This window comes from Lycorma delicatula, chromosome 9 (genome assembly GCF_047948215.1).
Source record: "Lycorma delicatula isolate Av1 chromosome 9, ASM4794821v1, whole genome shotgun sequence".
In the NCBI taxonomy this organism is placed as follows: Eukaryota; Metazoa; Arthropoda; class Insecta; order Hemiptera; family Fulgoridae; genus Lycorma; species Lycorma delicatula.
In genome coordinates, this window is record NC_134463.1 from 24,736,426 (window position 1) to 24,752,379 (window position 15,954).

The following is a 15,954-nucleotide window of genomic DNA, read 5'->3' on the forward strand; positions in this document are numbered from 1 at the left end:
CACCCATACATTCAGAATGTTGAAATAAAATTAAAAAAATATTTGAATTCAAAGTTGGTCTTTGTTTCCGGCTGATAATTCTTTCACTTGATTTAAAAAAAATACACATTAAAGATTACCAATATTTACTCCTTGTTACGGTATATGCTATATTATAACACTGTTAGGAAAGTAAATCTGATAAATAAATTTATATTTCATTATACTAAGAGAATAAGATCTTCGATATAAAAAATAAAAGTTGACAACACAATTGTAGGACTTTCCCATGGCGTGACTATTTATAAATAAAATATAATTAATATATTAACGACATAATGAAAAAATCCTACATTATAATTACAAGATAATAATATTGGCTGAGATTAAAACTGCAAATTTCAAATCTGGTAGTATTAAAAAAAAAAAAGCTTTTACTTCAACAACTTTAAATATTAAAACTGTTTTCAGTGCCCTAGAAAATGAATAAATTGATACCTCACACGACCATGTTACAAAAATAATTTTATAAAAAATCTTTTTTTAAAGCAGTCTTGATTACAATAAAAAAGAGAAAGAAGAAAAATGTTACAAAAGAATGACTTTTGTATTTTGACTTTTGAGTCCCACCGGGCTCAGTGGGGTTTGGGGGCTTCTAATTTAGTAAAGATTAATTTATAATGTAATCAGATGAAGTTTGCAAAATCTCAAGATACTGAGAGTGATCTTGCTCTACAGTCTCACCCCTTGGACCTTTTAAGCAGAAAATTTAATGGCATCAATGCCCCATATATAGAAATAATCTGACCAATTTGATCAAAATTGGTCCAGTAGTTATGGAGATATAAGGTGATTTAGACACCAAAACTGAAAACACACACACATTAACATCTGGAAAATTTCCATGTTTTTTTGGGTTCCTTAGGTGTCAAAACATCAAGATCCGGTGAAAACGCATAAGCCCAAATTGGACAATACTTTCCCTTCTAGAGCTATAGCTCTGGAGTAGAGCGATCTAGATGGGAAAGTAATGCAAATTAAAAATTAGAATAAAGTTATAGTGTACTATAACAGCAATGCCTGTTGGCATAAAGGTTATCAACTATATCAGTTTCAATAATATTAATTATCAGAATAAATGGTCAAATATTATACGTTAATATATTAATCATAATTTAGAAATACAAAGAGAAAAAGAAGTTTAATGAAACCAGTTCAATAATAAAAGTAAAAAGTAAATGACCTTGAATTTTACATCACAGTTACAGGTGTGTATATCATACTATTAAATAGCCAAACATTTGGTGTGAACAACCACAAAGCTTAAGTTTCACAATAAGATACTAATTTATTATAGGAGGCTTTTATACATACATAAGAGAAAAACCAACCAAAAGAAAAAATAGAAAAGAAACCAATAACAAACTGGTTGGTGTGTAATACATATGACTTAACCAGCAAAGATATAAAATTTAACTATTAAAATTAAAAAAATAACCTTCACAGATAAAAATACAAACAAATTAAAACAATTAAAATGTATACAATGATAAATAAGTGAAATAACAAATACAAGAATATTAACAATGTAAATTGTAATAAATCTAACAACTATGTTAAATCTAAGAAAATTTAATTTTTATTTAAGGAATAAACATTTAAAAATTAAGGATGATAACAAATAGTTTATCTTGTTCAACAAAAAAATCAAACACAGAAAGAATTCATTTTGGATAAAAAGCTCTGCAGTACAGTTGAGTTTTAGCGAATCTTGTTAATAAACCTATCCAAACAATATTTTGTTTTTTTTTATAAAAAAAGAAGAGGAAGAAAAAAATAGTTCCTCATAGCAGGGTTCTCTGGCCTCAAAATATCTGTAGGAGCTCCATAAATACTAAGCAAGTCTTTAAAAGTTAACAATCTTTATTTTTTCAACTTTTAACATTCTCAGTGTCACTCTAAGTAGATAAGACAAATTGTTGGACTTCATTCATAAAAATATAATTATTTAATAATTTGTAGCCAATATTAAACATTACATTAATTCAATTTATATTTACTTCAGCACATATAGCAGCAATCAAAGAAAGCTTTTGATGACTGTTTAATTTCAAAAGAACTACGATTTCCTCACAGGTCTGCTGATTACATACTACCACAGAAAAATAATCCTTAAAAAAGTGATAGAAACAAAGGAGGAACATAAAAAAAAGAAACTAATATGTTTTAAAATAATGAGAACTTGCCTATTGTCATGCTGAGTTGAAACATATGACTGTGATGCAAATAAGATGTTGGAAAGCAAATAAGGTACACAACAACCACCAGTTAAGAGTAGATTTGGCCCAGAGAAATGATATTCACTATACAGCCAACCACATGGTGAACACAAAGGTGTCACTTGGAGAGCTGAGTATCATCTGCATTTCAGTGGGTTTGAAATGTTAATAAGCAACTGTCTACTGGTTATCGGCAGTGAGTTCCTATAGTCTTTTGACAACAGTGATGAAGAAAACAGGAAACCATTTTACTGCTTACTTCCTTAGTAAGCACAGGATATTTATTATTTTTAAATGACTTGTAAGTCACATTGAACTGCCTACAACCATTAATGTATAATGGTTATGCCACTTAACACACGTATATAACTTGTCTTGAAGGAGATGGTGAAAATTTTATTTAGAATTTTAATTTTTGTTAAATAAACTAAGTTACCTACAAATGTTACATGAAAAAAAGAAAAAAGGTCTTCTGTTCATATTTTTAATATTACAGTTCAGATAAGTCAGGGTGTTGATTAATGTTAACTAATTAAATTTATTTAAAATAATTAGTAAAGTATCTTTTTTGCCTTAAAATGTAAGTACTAAAAGTAATATAGCAAATTTAAACTATAAATAATTTGTGATTGAGAACAAACATTATTTATATAAAAGACATACATGTGTATACTTGCACAAAATCAAAGGAATAATTGAATAAAACTTCCTAAATTATCTGTAATCATATATAACAGAGTATTCATTAGGGGGTATATGCAAAAAAAAGAGATAGCTATAAATATCTTTTATACTTGTATGCAAGTGATTTTATCAAATAAAACAGGAAGGATGTTAATAAAATATAAATAATTATAAATAGAAATCCAATACGAACATAGACATTAAATAATGCACTGTGCATTATAAATGAGGTAACAACATAATATACTGAGTATGTACAAGCACGCATAAATCTCACGACTTCCTTTCTCCTTTGTTTGAACATTTTTTTTAAATAACAATTTTACATCCCCTGAATACAAATACAGATTTAGAGAGAAAATTGCTATTTAACTATCTCTACTTATAAAATAGAGATGATATTAATTCTTAAATAAAATATAATGATAATCACATCAGTTTGTAAAGTGTAAATTTCTAATTTATTTTATTAGATTTAAAACCATGAATACTTTTTAAGCCTATCTTTAGAAATTTCAAAGAAGCATTCAAAGAATAAAAAAGAAATGTAAGCAACAAAATGCATATAGAGCATTAATTATTAACATTAAAGAAATTCTATGCTGAAAAAAATTACCTAAACAGAATGCACTATCAAAAAATAGAACTACGTTTTCATTTTTAAATATATAATTTTTTTCAAATATATTTACATTTTTATAATTTTTAAAAATTATTATATTATATAATTTCAAGTATTTTAAGATTATAATGCACTTGTATTATGATTATGGAATATATTGATCAATACATAAAAACACATATAAAGACCTTTAAAAATAATAAAAAAATTACTAACAACCGACTTTCAAAATCACATGGAAATTGTACTTCCAGAATTTCTTTCTGAAAATAATTAATGCAGCATCTTTTTCATGGAGTCACTGTTGATAATGACACATGGCATTAACAAAATAAAAAATCTTCTGAAACAATTTAAACATAACTTTGAAAATGAGGCACTATTAATGGGTTACATTAAAAAAAAAAAAATATTATGGTTGCATGTTTCTTTTTAGGATTGAAGATTTCACAAATATAACAGTTTCATAGATACGTTTATTAACAAAGAACTATAAATAAACATATAGATAAATCTTTTTACAGTGGCTGTATCATTATTTGGATATATCAAATGGCTATTTTCTGTGTTTAAAAAACTTCATAATTATAAGAGTCAATGAAATATAAACTGGACTTTTGTTTTCTGGGTTACACATGAACATAAATGGACTGACATGGAGGATATTGATGGTGGAGATCTGGGGACAAGATGAATGCTTCAGCAACCTTGGCATTTGTATCTTCTCTAGTCAGTAACATCAACAAGCTAGAGCAAGAGGTTTCATCGTCGAGTGCACAACATATTGATCTAAAGTTTCTCATGAATGCGGGCATCAACCTTAGAGATTACAACTAGACTGCATACACAGTTATGAGGTATGATGTCACATACACAATTCTATGATAGGGCCAGAAGATTTACAGGAGGGTATGATGCTGTAGAAAATCACAGTAAAATACAGTGTGTAGAAAGTCACAGTAGGCATTCAAGGGTAAAGATGATGGATGGCAAGATTCAATTATTCCTTGACCTTACTGAAGACCTTATGGGTTTATGGTTGATAAAACAAACTGCTAACATTCGTGGAACTGCCTATTCTGTCATCAAACTCCTTGGGTTCTACAAAGTCTGTGAAAAGTTGTCAAACATGTTGGATCTGAAATCATAAACAGGGCTGACAGGAAATTTGCCAAGGTTTCTGAATCAATTTCAATGAGAAGAGGATAATTTTTTGCATTGATTAGTCATATATGATGAGGCATGGGTGCAACACTACACTTCTGAGTTGAAACTGGTGAGTATGGAGTAGCATAGGAGTAGAGAGATTTGTCTTGCAGCAGTGAAAATGCATCTGTCAGCTGGAAAAATCTTTGCAATCATTCTTTGGGATTGGACAGACATATTGCTAATTGATTTTCTCCAAGAACATTGCACTGTGAATGCTGTGTAAGGCTGCCAGCTATTTGTCAAAGTGAAAGTGAAAGTTACAGAAACAAAAGTTGCCATCAGTCATAGATGTGATTTTCCGTTATGACAATGCTAGGCCTCATATAGGATTAAATGGATAAAATTTAGTTTAAAATCTTAGAACACATACTGAACTGTCAAGATTTATCCTCCTGCAATTCCTTTTTGTTTGATTCAAAGATGGATGAACGACAGTCGATGGCGATGAGCGTTCAGGAAGACCATCAACAAGCGCAACACTGGAAAACATTGTGAAAGTGCGAGAAGCTATTGTTGCAGATCGTAGACAAACAATCCATAATGTTTGTGCAATCATACAAATGTCATATGGGTCCATGCAACGCATCTTGTTGGACAATTTGAACATGAGATGCATTGCTGCAAAATTCGTACGGACTGTTGAACAGCGACCAGAAACAAAATCGCATAGCTGTCTGTAGTGAATTGAAAAATTCAGCAAGAGATGACCCTAACTTCATCTCCAACATCATAACCGGTGATGAAACATGGGTGTACGGGTATGACCCTGAAACTAAGCAGCAGTTGTTGCAGTGGAAGTCGCCAAGTTCACTGCGGCCAAAAAAGCATGCCTAGTTCACAGCAACGTGAAGTCCATGATGATTGTTTTTTTCGACATCAAAGGCATTATCCATAAGGAATTTGTTCCTCTTGGTCAAACTGTCAATGGGATGTTCTATTGTGAAGTTTTGAAGCAGTTATGTGAAAGCATTAGGCATAAACGTTCAGATCTGTGGGGTAACAACAGCTGGGTTCTGCACCATGACAACGTGCCCGTGCACACATCGCTAGCCGTTCGAAATTTCTTGGCTTCCAAAAAGACAGTAGTGATTCCCCACCCACCTTATTCATCTGACCTTGCCTCATGCGACATTTTTCTCTTTCTGAAAATAAAATTTAAATTGAAAGGCTGTCGTTTTAACACAATTGAGGAGATTCAGGAAGAAACGCAGAACGTGCTTCAAACACTTACACCTGCAGACTTCCAGGGATGCATGGAATCATGGGAAAAACACTGGGATCACTGTATCAATGCCCAAGGGGATTACTTTGGAGACAGTGGAAATTATAAGTTATGGTAAGCTATTTTATTTTTATGGTAAAACTCACCGAATTTTTGGGTAGCATCTCGTACACTCAGATATGAAAAAGTGGAAATGTACATATATTTAAAATCAAGTGATCAAAATTGTTAAATATCATTGAAGAAAACACATACAAAAAAAATCACAGGTCAATTGATTAAAAATTATTTTGATGTTAAAATATACTCAGTTATCTGATTAACTGACTAAAAACATATACATTACACTACATTAAGTAATAATTTCATGTTTAAAAAGTAAAGCAAACAGTTCTAATTAACATTTACAGTACACACGTTTTAATGTTTTTACATAGTAACATTATACTTGAAAAACAAAATGTAATTGTTCTATAAGACTTTTTTTAAATGAACTTTTAAATAGTTTTGATGAGTGATGTTTTGCAACTAATTTATTAATCACACACTTTTTTTAATTTTTTTATTAGCTAGAGATGGTTTTTATTTTATGTAAATAATAATTTTTTTTAAATAACTAAATTTCAATTTTTGTTATGAATAAACTGTAGTTTTACTCTTACATAATCAAATCTACCAGTTTTAATTACAATCAGGAAAAAGTTTTTTAAATTATGAGATTAAGTTTACTTGTAATTACAAAAAAAAAAAAAAAAAATGTAATAGCCAACTATTTTACTGAAAAGAGCAGTCGGTCAATAAAAGAATTTATAAAATGTAATGAAAAGTTTAACTGAATTAAAATGCAAACATTTAGTGGTGACCAAAAAATATGTAGGCTAATATTTTACAGAAAACTTCACTATAAATAACTTTAAAACCTCTACCTCTATAAAGCGAAGTTAAATAAAAAGCCATAAAAATGCGAATAAAAATTGGGTGATTTATATATACGTATTATAATGCAAATTTCAGAAATAATTAATACATCACACAAGAGTAATCTTTAATGGAGAGAAAAAAAAATTAATGTAATAATATTTTTTCTGTAATTATTTTCCTTATGTAATATATTTTATAATTGATATTTAATTAATAAAATAATAATAAAAAAAAAAAAATTAAAACAAATAACCTAAACCCAGGCATAACGTAAAAATGAACACAACATGAGGTCTTTTGTCTGTGTATACTATTTGTAAAACACAACTTGAGTCAAAAAGATTTCATCCAACAATGTGGAAAAGTTAAAATTAATAAAATTAAAATTTTTACTGTTATTTCATTGTTATAATTTTAAATTACCAATACTGTTTTACAAACATATGTAAATCAGAATTTTCAAAATTATTTTACAGATGCACCAAGATAATTTTCCTACAAAACACTAAGATAATTTGGTTTAGTATTCCCAAAAGCCTTTACAAGAAAATAATTCTTTAATGAAATTACTTGAGGTATTTGAATTATTTTATCAATTTATTAGGCAATATCTTTATACATTAAAACAGATGTATTGCATACGGCTATAAAAAGAAATTATAACTGAATTAGATTTAGTTACAAAACAACAGTAATCAAACTGGGTCTTCAATCTGCAACTGTATGATATAATACCTTATTAAGAATTTTTTAATTGTAAAAAAAAGATAAATAAACATAAGACCTATGAGGGTTAGAGTGTCTTAATAAGGTAACAAAAAAATGAAAAGAATTTTAATAATTAATGTAATTATTGGGTGAAAGAAACTCAAATAAAACAAATATAATATGTTACTGTTTTAAATACGTTATAAATATGTTACTGTTTTTGAAGTCTGAATTTAACTTTTTGTATAATTAAAACAATTCATATCAATTAAATGATACAGATCTGTTTTACAACACTTTACAAGATTTTAATTTTCTTTTAACTTTTTCCCATGAATCAAAGGTTAACAAGAAGTGACAAAACTTTTAAAATTTTATACAAAACATAAAACAATAAAAAATCTTATTTAAAAAGAACAGAAGTTGATTACAACAGTTCAGAAAAGTAAAGTTTTGTCTAGTATATATCATGAAGGTTGAAAAAATGTATTATGCAGAACAGCTGGATTCAGTAGAAATTACAAAAGAGAGACTGGAAAAGATCAACATTTTATGTGATTTAAAAAGAAAATGAAAGCCGATATGAATTTAGCCAGAAGTAGAAAAACTGTATGATTATGATGATGATGATGGTGATAAAATGGATATAAGTACTATTATGATGGATTAAATAAAACTATAAATTATAAAAGTGAAATCAATAATAATATAGTTAATTATTATAGTATAAATTAGGGAAGAGATAAAGGAAGAAGATAAACACATGATACTACACACACATAATATACCTTTATAATACAACTAAACAGAACTTAAAAGAAAATTTTAGTCGTGCTCCTAAGCAAAATTAACTGACAAAATTAACCTAAGCAACATACTGATGCTAACTAGCAGATTAAAAAAAAAATTTCCTGTTGATGGGCGACAAGAAATATTACTACTAGACTATTTTAGCAAGATGACAGGGAAATGATGCAGGCAATCTCTAGAATTAAAGGAAATTACTTAGAATTACATTTGTCAGAGTAATACAAATGATTAGTGCTACCCTTCCTGAATGAGTTTACCATGTTTTAAGGCTAAGCTAAAACACTTATTATACTTTGATGATAACAACTTCTTGATACTGTCCAAGGAAACTATTCTGTTAGAATATAATTAAAAATAGATCCTGGCCTGGTAATTCATGAATGTAACAAACAAAAGTTATATTCATAACACAAACAAAATTTGCAACTATCTACGGATTCCAAATCAAGAAAGCAGGAGTAGATATCTGAAACTTCTGGAATATCATACTGATTACTTACATTTAAAATGCAAATTAGGTGAAATTCATTGAGGACCAGTTGGTGTATTGGTTAGAATGTTGGCTTTTAGACCAACTGGTTTAATGTATAATTTCCATGAAAGGCCCATTTTATTTTCTATAATTTAATTTATCTCATTCAAATTAAAGTATATACCAGTCATAATAATTAAGCAGTCTCCATGGCAGAGGTATAACGACTGTGGTTTTCATTTGGAATATCTCACATTCAAATCCCAGTCAGGAATGACATTTTTCATACGTTATAAAATTTCCATACCATATACAAGCTCATACGATTAATTCACCTTCAAAAAATATTTCTCATAAAAATTAAAACTAAACAAACATTTTTCTTATTTGTCAACAAGTTTGGAGATAATTAAAATGATTTATTTCTCACTATAATTAAATATGATACTCCTTCACATCCTACAAATTTTAATTTAAATGCTAAAATCCTTATAATATTTTATGAAGTTAAACTTCTAATTATTTATAAGAAAATCTTGTGTGGTGCAAGTAATACAAAACTATTAATAAAACAATGACATTTTTTTCTTTATATGAAACTATTGCCTTTATTAAGTTCTAATTAAAATAAAAATATATACAATGTTCCTCATAAACAATCAAAATAGAAACATAACAATTTTAATATTAAAAATCAAATGCAGAAAAATAAACCATATGTATTTATGAAAGAGGCACAATTTCATAATTATTCTTTATAAAATGAAAAACAAGTAATTAATTCAGTTAAAAAAATATGAAATCATTTGTAACAGAAAAAAAAAAACAGTAGATGACAATTACTTTAATCAAATCAAAGGAAATAGGGGGAAATAAAACATTAAGGTAAACCTTAATAGTTTGAATGAAAAAATGGTTGTTTAATATTTTCATGCAAGTACAAATCTGATGATTAAATTACTAATTAGGTAAATTAGAAAATGAAATAAATGGCTCAAAACCTACAACCAATATAAACACACTTTAGGTAGATGAAGTAATTAAGAGAAATAAATTAAGACTGCAAAACATTATACATTGAGACATTCATGCATCAAAGTTTAATTACAATATAAACATAACGGTAATGTTTTTCTTCTTCTTCTTCTTCTTAAAGGAATTAATAAAAATATTATCTAATACTGTTTTAAAAACTATTCGTTTTTTAAATACAATATTTCAAGTTATGTTAGCTGTTATTCTATTACTCCATAAACTATTTAAATATACATAATAAAATAAGACTACATAGCTAAGATAATGAATAAATATCATAAACTCAGTAATAATTCACTTACCTGCCCATTTGTAGTTTGTGTATCTAATTGTCTTGCAAGCCGTTGTTCTTTAGTGGGGAAACAAGGACAACCTTTTCTTCTCCTAACTAATCTAATGTATGCACCTAAAAGTATAATACCAAGAATAATAAGGAATGCACCGGCTACTGTTACAACAATATTTGTTGTAGAACCATCTTCAACTTCTTTTTTTTTACCATTTTCATCTTCTAGTGAAGTCTGTTGTGTATCAGCAAATTGAACCGTCGTCTCAATAACCATTATAATGCCTGCCGAAATCGAAAAGCAACTTAATGCTAATAAAGACCACTGAACACATCGCGGACCTCTTAAGCCAGTGCTAACTGTTTGAGATAAATAACTTCCAGGTCTTGACCACTCGTTCTGTTGTTCATAACCAACAGTAGTTGGCTGGTAAACAGGGCCGCTGGCCGGCATATTTTAGTTTAACCTCTGCTCTTTAGATGTCAGATCTAGAAAGAAAAAAATTAGCATATTAGAAATACAATGATAATAATAATAATAATAATAATAATGTGAAATCAGTCAACTATGCAAAGGTGATGATCCCTGACATGACCTCAACATACATCTTTGCTGTCAAAGTAATTTCAAACATCTCCTGACAAAGCAGTCATATTGAATGTAACAAACTTTTATTAAATCAGTCTGTAGTATTAGATATGATAATAAATCTTATTAAATAAAATGGTCACTATTAATTACCTACAAGGTCTGTAAATAAAGTAACAAGACTAATTTTTTTTTTGGCAGCCAAAATGGTAACTTTGTAAAGTTACTAATAAACATATGGTTATACAGGGTCATTCACGGGAACCGGATGTTTTTGAAATGGGTTGTACTCGGGCGTTCATGGTGGGAGGGGCACGTGGCTGGTGTCTGACGTTTCCTTTGTTCATAGCAATTACATTTTAGTCGTTGAGATGGAGCCCTAGTGTGCAATAGGAAAGGTCGGTGTTATTGGACCATATTTTTTTGAAGAAAACGACGCGATGTTGAATACGTTTTTCATCCCTGAGTTACGAAACCGGGGAATCGATTTTCAAAATGTGTTATTCCAGCAGGATGGAGCTACAGCGCACACAGCGAGGGGAACGATGGCTGTTCTCCGTAACTTGTTTCCGGGACGGATCGTTTCCAGATTCGGCGACATTCCTTGGCCCCCTCGGTCCCCCGACTTGAGTAATTGTGATTTTTTTTGTGGGGGTTTCTGAAATCGCGTGTGTACGGCAATAAACCGCGTACATTGGAGAACCTAAAGATCGCAATTCGTCATCACGTCACCCAGATTGATGTAGACATGCTGCAAATAATTGAGGCAAGTTACCGTGAAAGGCTACAACAATGTATTGCCCAAAATGGACATCACTTGCCGGACATAATTTTTCGTTCATGAGTAAGTAACAAATGCTTTGATTTAACAAGTGTTTCATTACCAATAAAACTTTTTTAAAGTAAATATTCAATTTTTTATGATTATTTTAAAAACATCCGGTTCCCGTGAATGACCCTGTATGAACAGTTGATTTATAATAGGTATTAATATTTTTAGTCTAATGCTGCCCCGTGAGATGTAAACAAACTTTTCGTGAAACGAATTTTTGTTGTGCGTTACAAAAATGAGTGATACTAATTATGAGCAATGTTGTGCAATGTGTTACACTCGGTGAGAATGCTACTGAAACTTTTCCAAAATTGAAAAGGGTGTATGAAGATGACTCTGTCACAAGCCCAAGTTTTTAGTATTAAAGCATTTTCAGATGGCCAGGAATAAGTTGCGGACGATCCACGCTCTGGAAGAGTTAACGTCAAAAAGTAACAACACTGTTGAGCGAGTCAGAGACTTCATACGGTATGACTGCGATTAACTGTCAGAATGATTGCAGAACAATTGAATTTGAACCATATCACAGTCCATCAAATTTTGGCAAATGAATTGGACATGAAAAATGTTTGTGCAAAACTGGTCCCAAAAACCCTACTGTTGAACAGAAAAACAAGAGGGTGGAAGTGTGACCTTATAGGGCGAATTGAAACTGATCCTGATTTTCTAAAAAATGTTATTACTGGTGATGAATCTTGGATATTTGAGTACAACCCAGAAACAAAACGCCAGAGCAAGGAGTGGACACTTCAAACACACAAAGTCCCAAAAAAGCAAAAATGAGCAATCAAAAATCAAAACCATGCTAATTTGTTTCTTCAATAATAATGGCATTGTCCATACAGTTTTTGCCTACAGGACAGACTGTAAATCAATATGTTTACAAAGAAATTCTTGAAAGACTGTGGAAAAAAAAGAGTTGCCCACCTGAGACCAGCCATCAAAGACAACTGGATGCTGCATCATGACAATGCACCTTGTCACACTGCACTCTAAATTAATGGGTTTTTGACAAAGAAAAAAAACATTCCTATAGTTCCTCAACCACCTTATTCACCTGACTTGAGTCCCTGCAACTTTTTCCTGGTCCTGACTAAAAAAAACATCTCAAAGGACATATTTTGGAACAGTAGAAAACATTTTTAAAAAATGTTACAAAAGAAAGCTACCTATTAGGTAGATTTCATAAGAAGGCTACCAATTGTAATGGGTACCATGATTCAACTTCTGGAAAATTTTGACATATTTTTATGTTTCACACGAAGTTAAAAGATAAAGGTCTGGGGGTTTTGGGTCCCCAGACCCCAAAATCATTGTCAGTTCTAAAGTTCATTTATGTATATATATTTCACTTTCTTGTAGACACGACAACTGCCGTAATTTTGCGCCAAACACTTTCAAATTGATACATAAAATATAATGACCCAAAATCTTGGTAGAGTTCGTTAATTGGCAAAATTGTACTACGGGAGTGGAAATGTGGGGGGCTTTTTTCAAAAAACAAAATATCGCTATAACTTCCTTAATACGTAAAACATAGAATTCATTTAAAGTTCCTACTATTCTTTGGACAAGGGCCTAAAATTTATCTAAATAAAGTTTTTTTATATCACTAACCATTGGCCCACTGGGTGGAAAAAATGGGGTTTTGAAGACAAAAGAAATCATACCTCCCTTAATAAGCACAGTATTGAATCTTTTAAAGTGATCATTTGTCCTCTAAACATTACCTAAAACTTTTGTCTGAAACAATCTTTGATATGACCAACCCTTATGGCAAGGGATGACAAAATTTTTACTGGAATTGTAAGAAAATGGGGCTGTCATATGCTAAATATGTGAAACTTTTTTCACATGCAACCATTGTCATATTGAGTAAATTTGAAGTTTTTTTAACTTTAAGGTGGAAATCTTTTTTATCGCCTACTTAGCATTGGTGAAATCTACCTTCGCCTTCTGGTGTGCTCAAAGGGATTTTTGTTTGTTTGTAAACGATTCTTTTGTTCCTTCAACTTTTCCATCCACGATTCATTGTTGAGAATTTTCATACAGAATATGCCTGACAAGATGTTTTACCTCTTCCTTATCACTTTAATAGAATTATGCTCTCCTCTAATTTTCATTTTTAATTTTTTCAATCCATCTCACTTTTTCAAATAACGTTTTTAGCATTCCAAATAATCTGTAGATTCCAGTACATCAAGTACTTCTTGCTGAATTCGTTTGAAATTTCCAGTTGTCAAAATTTAAAAACGTGTTAAATTTCTATTTGTTTCCTCATTTGCCATTATGGCAAAAATGCAATTTTTCAAATTTTTGTTTGTTTTAAACTATTAATTATTTTTTCATAATTCAAGAGATAATAGAAATATGTATAAAAAACGTTTATACAGACACAAAATATAGAAATAAATTATTAAGCAAAAATAAAAATATACTCTTATATCAAATATGCCATTAATATTATATCAAAACTTTTACCAATAAATATTGATATTCTTAAATGACTGAACATTGATTTAAGAGCAACTGCACTAAACATATTTTTATTGATGATCACACTAACAGCCTATTTATATTAATATATTATGAGACAAAAAAAAATTAATTGAAGTTCACAGTAATAAATAATAACAGAGTATTGGCTATACAAGAAAAAGGAATTATCAGAAAATAACAGGTTAAAGTGGAAGATAACAACTATAAAACATAATTTTCAATTTTATGTCATCACTATCACAAAACTTGTTAATATTGGTAAGACAAGAGGGTAAACCATCATTAATATTTTTTATGTGTCTAGACTGAATAATTTGGAAGCTTAATATATTTTTAATTTATTTCATTGATAAATTAATTCAAATTTTTTAAAAATACCTAACAAATTTTCAAAAAATCTCAATAAAGACATTTTAATTTTTACATCATGGCTTTTTTAAGGTCAGTTTTATTATTTTTTTTTTAAGTTCTAAATCTCTTATTTTTATTCAAGATATGGAAAGGCTTACAAAAATACATGTGTGTAATACTCTGCAACTAGATAAAAATAAGAAAAGAATGCAGATAAACTGCACACAGAATGTGAGCCAAGATTCTCTGGAATATGTATTAATTTTTAATATTTATTCTAATAATAAACATAGCAAATTTGGTAATTGTTGGTTATGTCCATTAATAAAAACATATGTTTAATTAGTTAAACAGCTTTATTTAAAATGGCTCATTAAGAATTTAACTTTAAAAATATTTTTATAATAATCAACAGCGAGGAGAATGGTATTATTTTAGAAAAAATGCAACAAATATCCGACATAAAATTGTATTCTAATAATCAATGTCTTTAAAATTCAGTTAAAAATAAAGATGAGATGATATGAGAAAAGTTGTCGCAAGGAACAATGTGCAAAAAATGGTAACTGGCTAAAAAGATTAAGAACAAGTATTGAAAAAGTAGTCGATTTCATTTATTGTTGAATAAGAGAACTGACTTCATCAAGATTTTGTAAATTTGAATAAGGTATGTTGGAAGAAAGTTTTGTAGATTTTTAGTAATTATTTAAAGGAAGTATGTATGTGTCAAATGGAAAGAATAAGTTCAGTAGTAGGAGGGCAAGATTTATGTGTTGAGATTGATGAAAATGTAGTGAGATCGAACATGATATTTGTAAATACTTGGGCATTGTGTTAGATAGTGGTCTAACCTGGAAGAATCATATTGCGCTAGTAAAGCAAAAAATATTAAGCTATCTTAGGATATTTTATTTTCTAAACAAACTATCCCCAAAAATAAGCACGAGAAAACTTTATTTTGCTATTGTGCATAGTTAACTAGACTACGGCATCAACTATTGGGGAGGAACTTATGTTACAAATTTAGATTTCATAATCAAAATCCAAAAAAGATTAAGTAGAATGACAAGTAAAAAAAGAACTACGGATCATTCTTTGTCAATATTTAGTCAATTGTCTATATTACTGCTACATTATTTATATGTTTATAAAGTAATGAAAATTTTCTCTATCAGAAGTGGTCATAAAGTATGATAACGGAGTACAAACTTACAAGTAAAAGGAATGTATATGTCCCCAGAGCAAATAAGACGAGTTATATGAAGTTCTTTTTAAGTACTGCTCCTAGATTGTATAACTTACTTCCTAATGATATAAAGACGAGTAGGAACTTAAACACTTTCTTAAAGCTATTATGACGATGGCTAATTAATATTGATGACGCTGAAAGTATGTTCCATATAATTACATGATTTATTATTATATATATATAATTAATTATAATGCTTTATATTAT

At 29.4% G+C, this 15,954-nt stretch overlaps 1 protein-coding gene across 4 annotated transcripts in view; it reads right to left on the reverse strand.

Annotated features, from left to right (window-relative positions):
• LOC142329688 (uncharacterized) overlaps nucleotides 1-15,954 on the reverse strand; it is a 69,646-nt gene that overhangs the window by 22,119 nt on the left and 31,573 nt on the right. For all 4 annotated transcript variants that reach the window (XR_012757565.1, XR_012757563.1, XR_012757564.1 and 1 more), the window contains exon 2: nucleotides 10,244-10,716. Coding sequence is in view for 1 of the 4 variants with exons in the window: in XM_075374388.1 (XP_075230503.1) it covers nucleotides 10,244-10,681 (438 nt within the window). In the remaining 3 variants the exon portion in view is untranslated. The remainder of the gene's footprint in view (nucleotides 1-10,243; nucleotides 10,717-15,954) is intronic.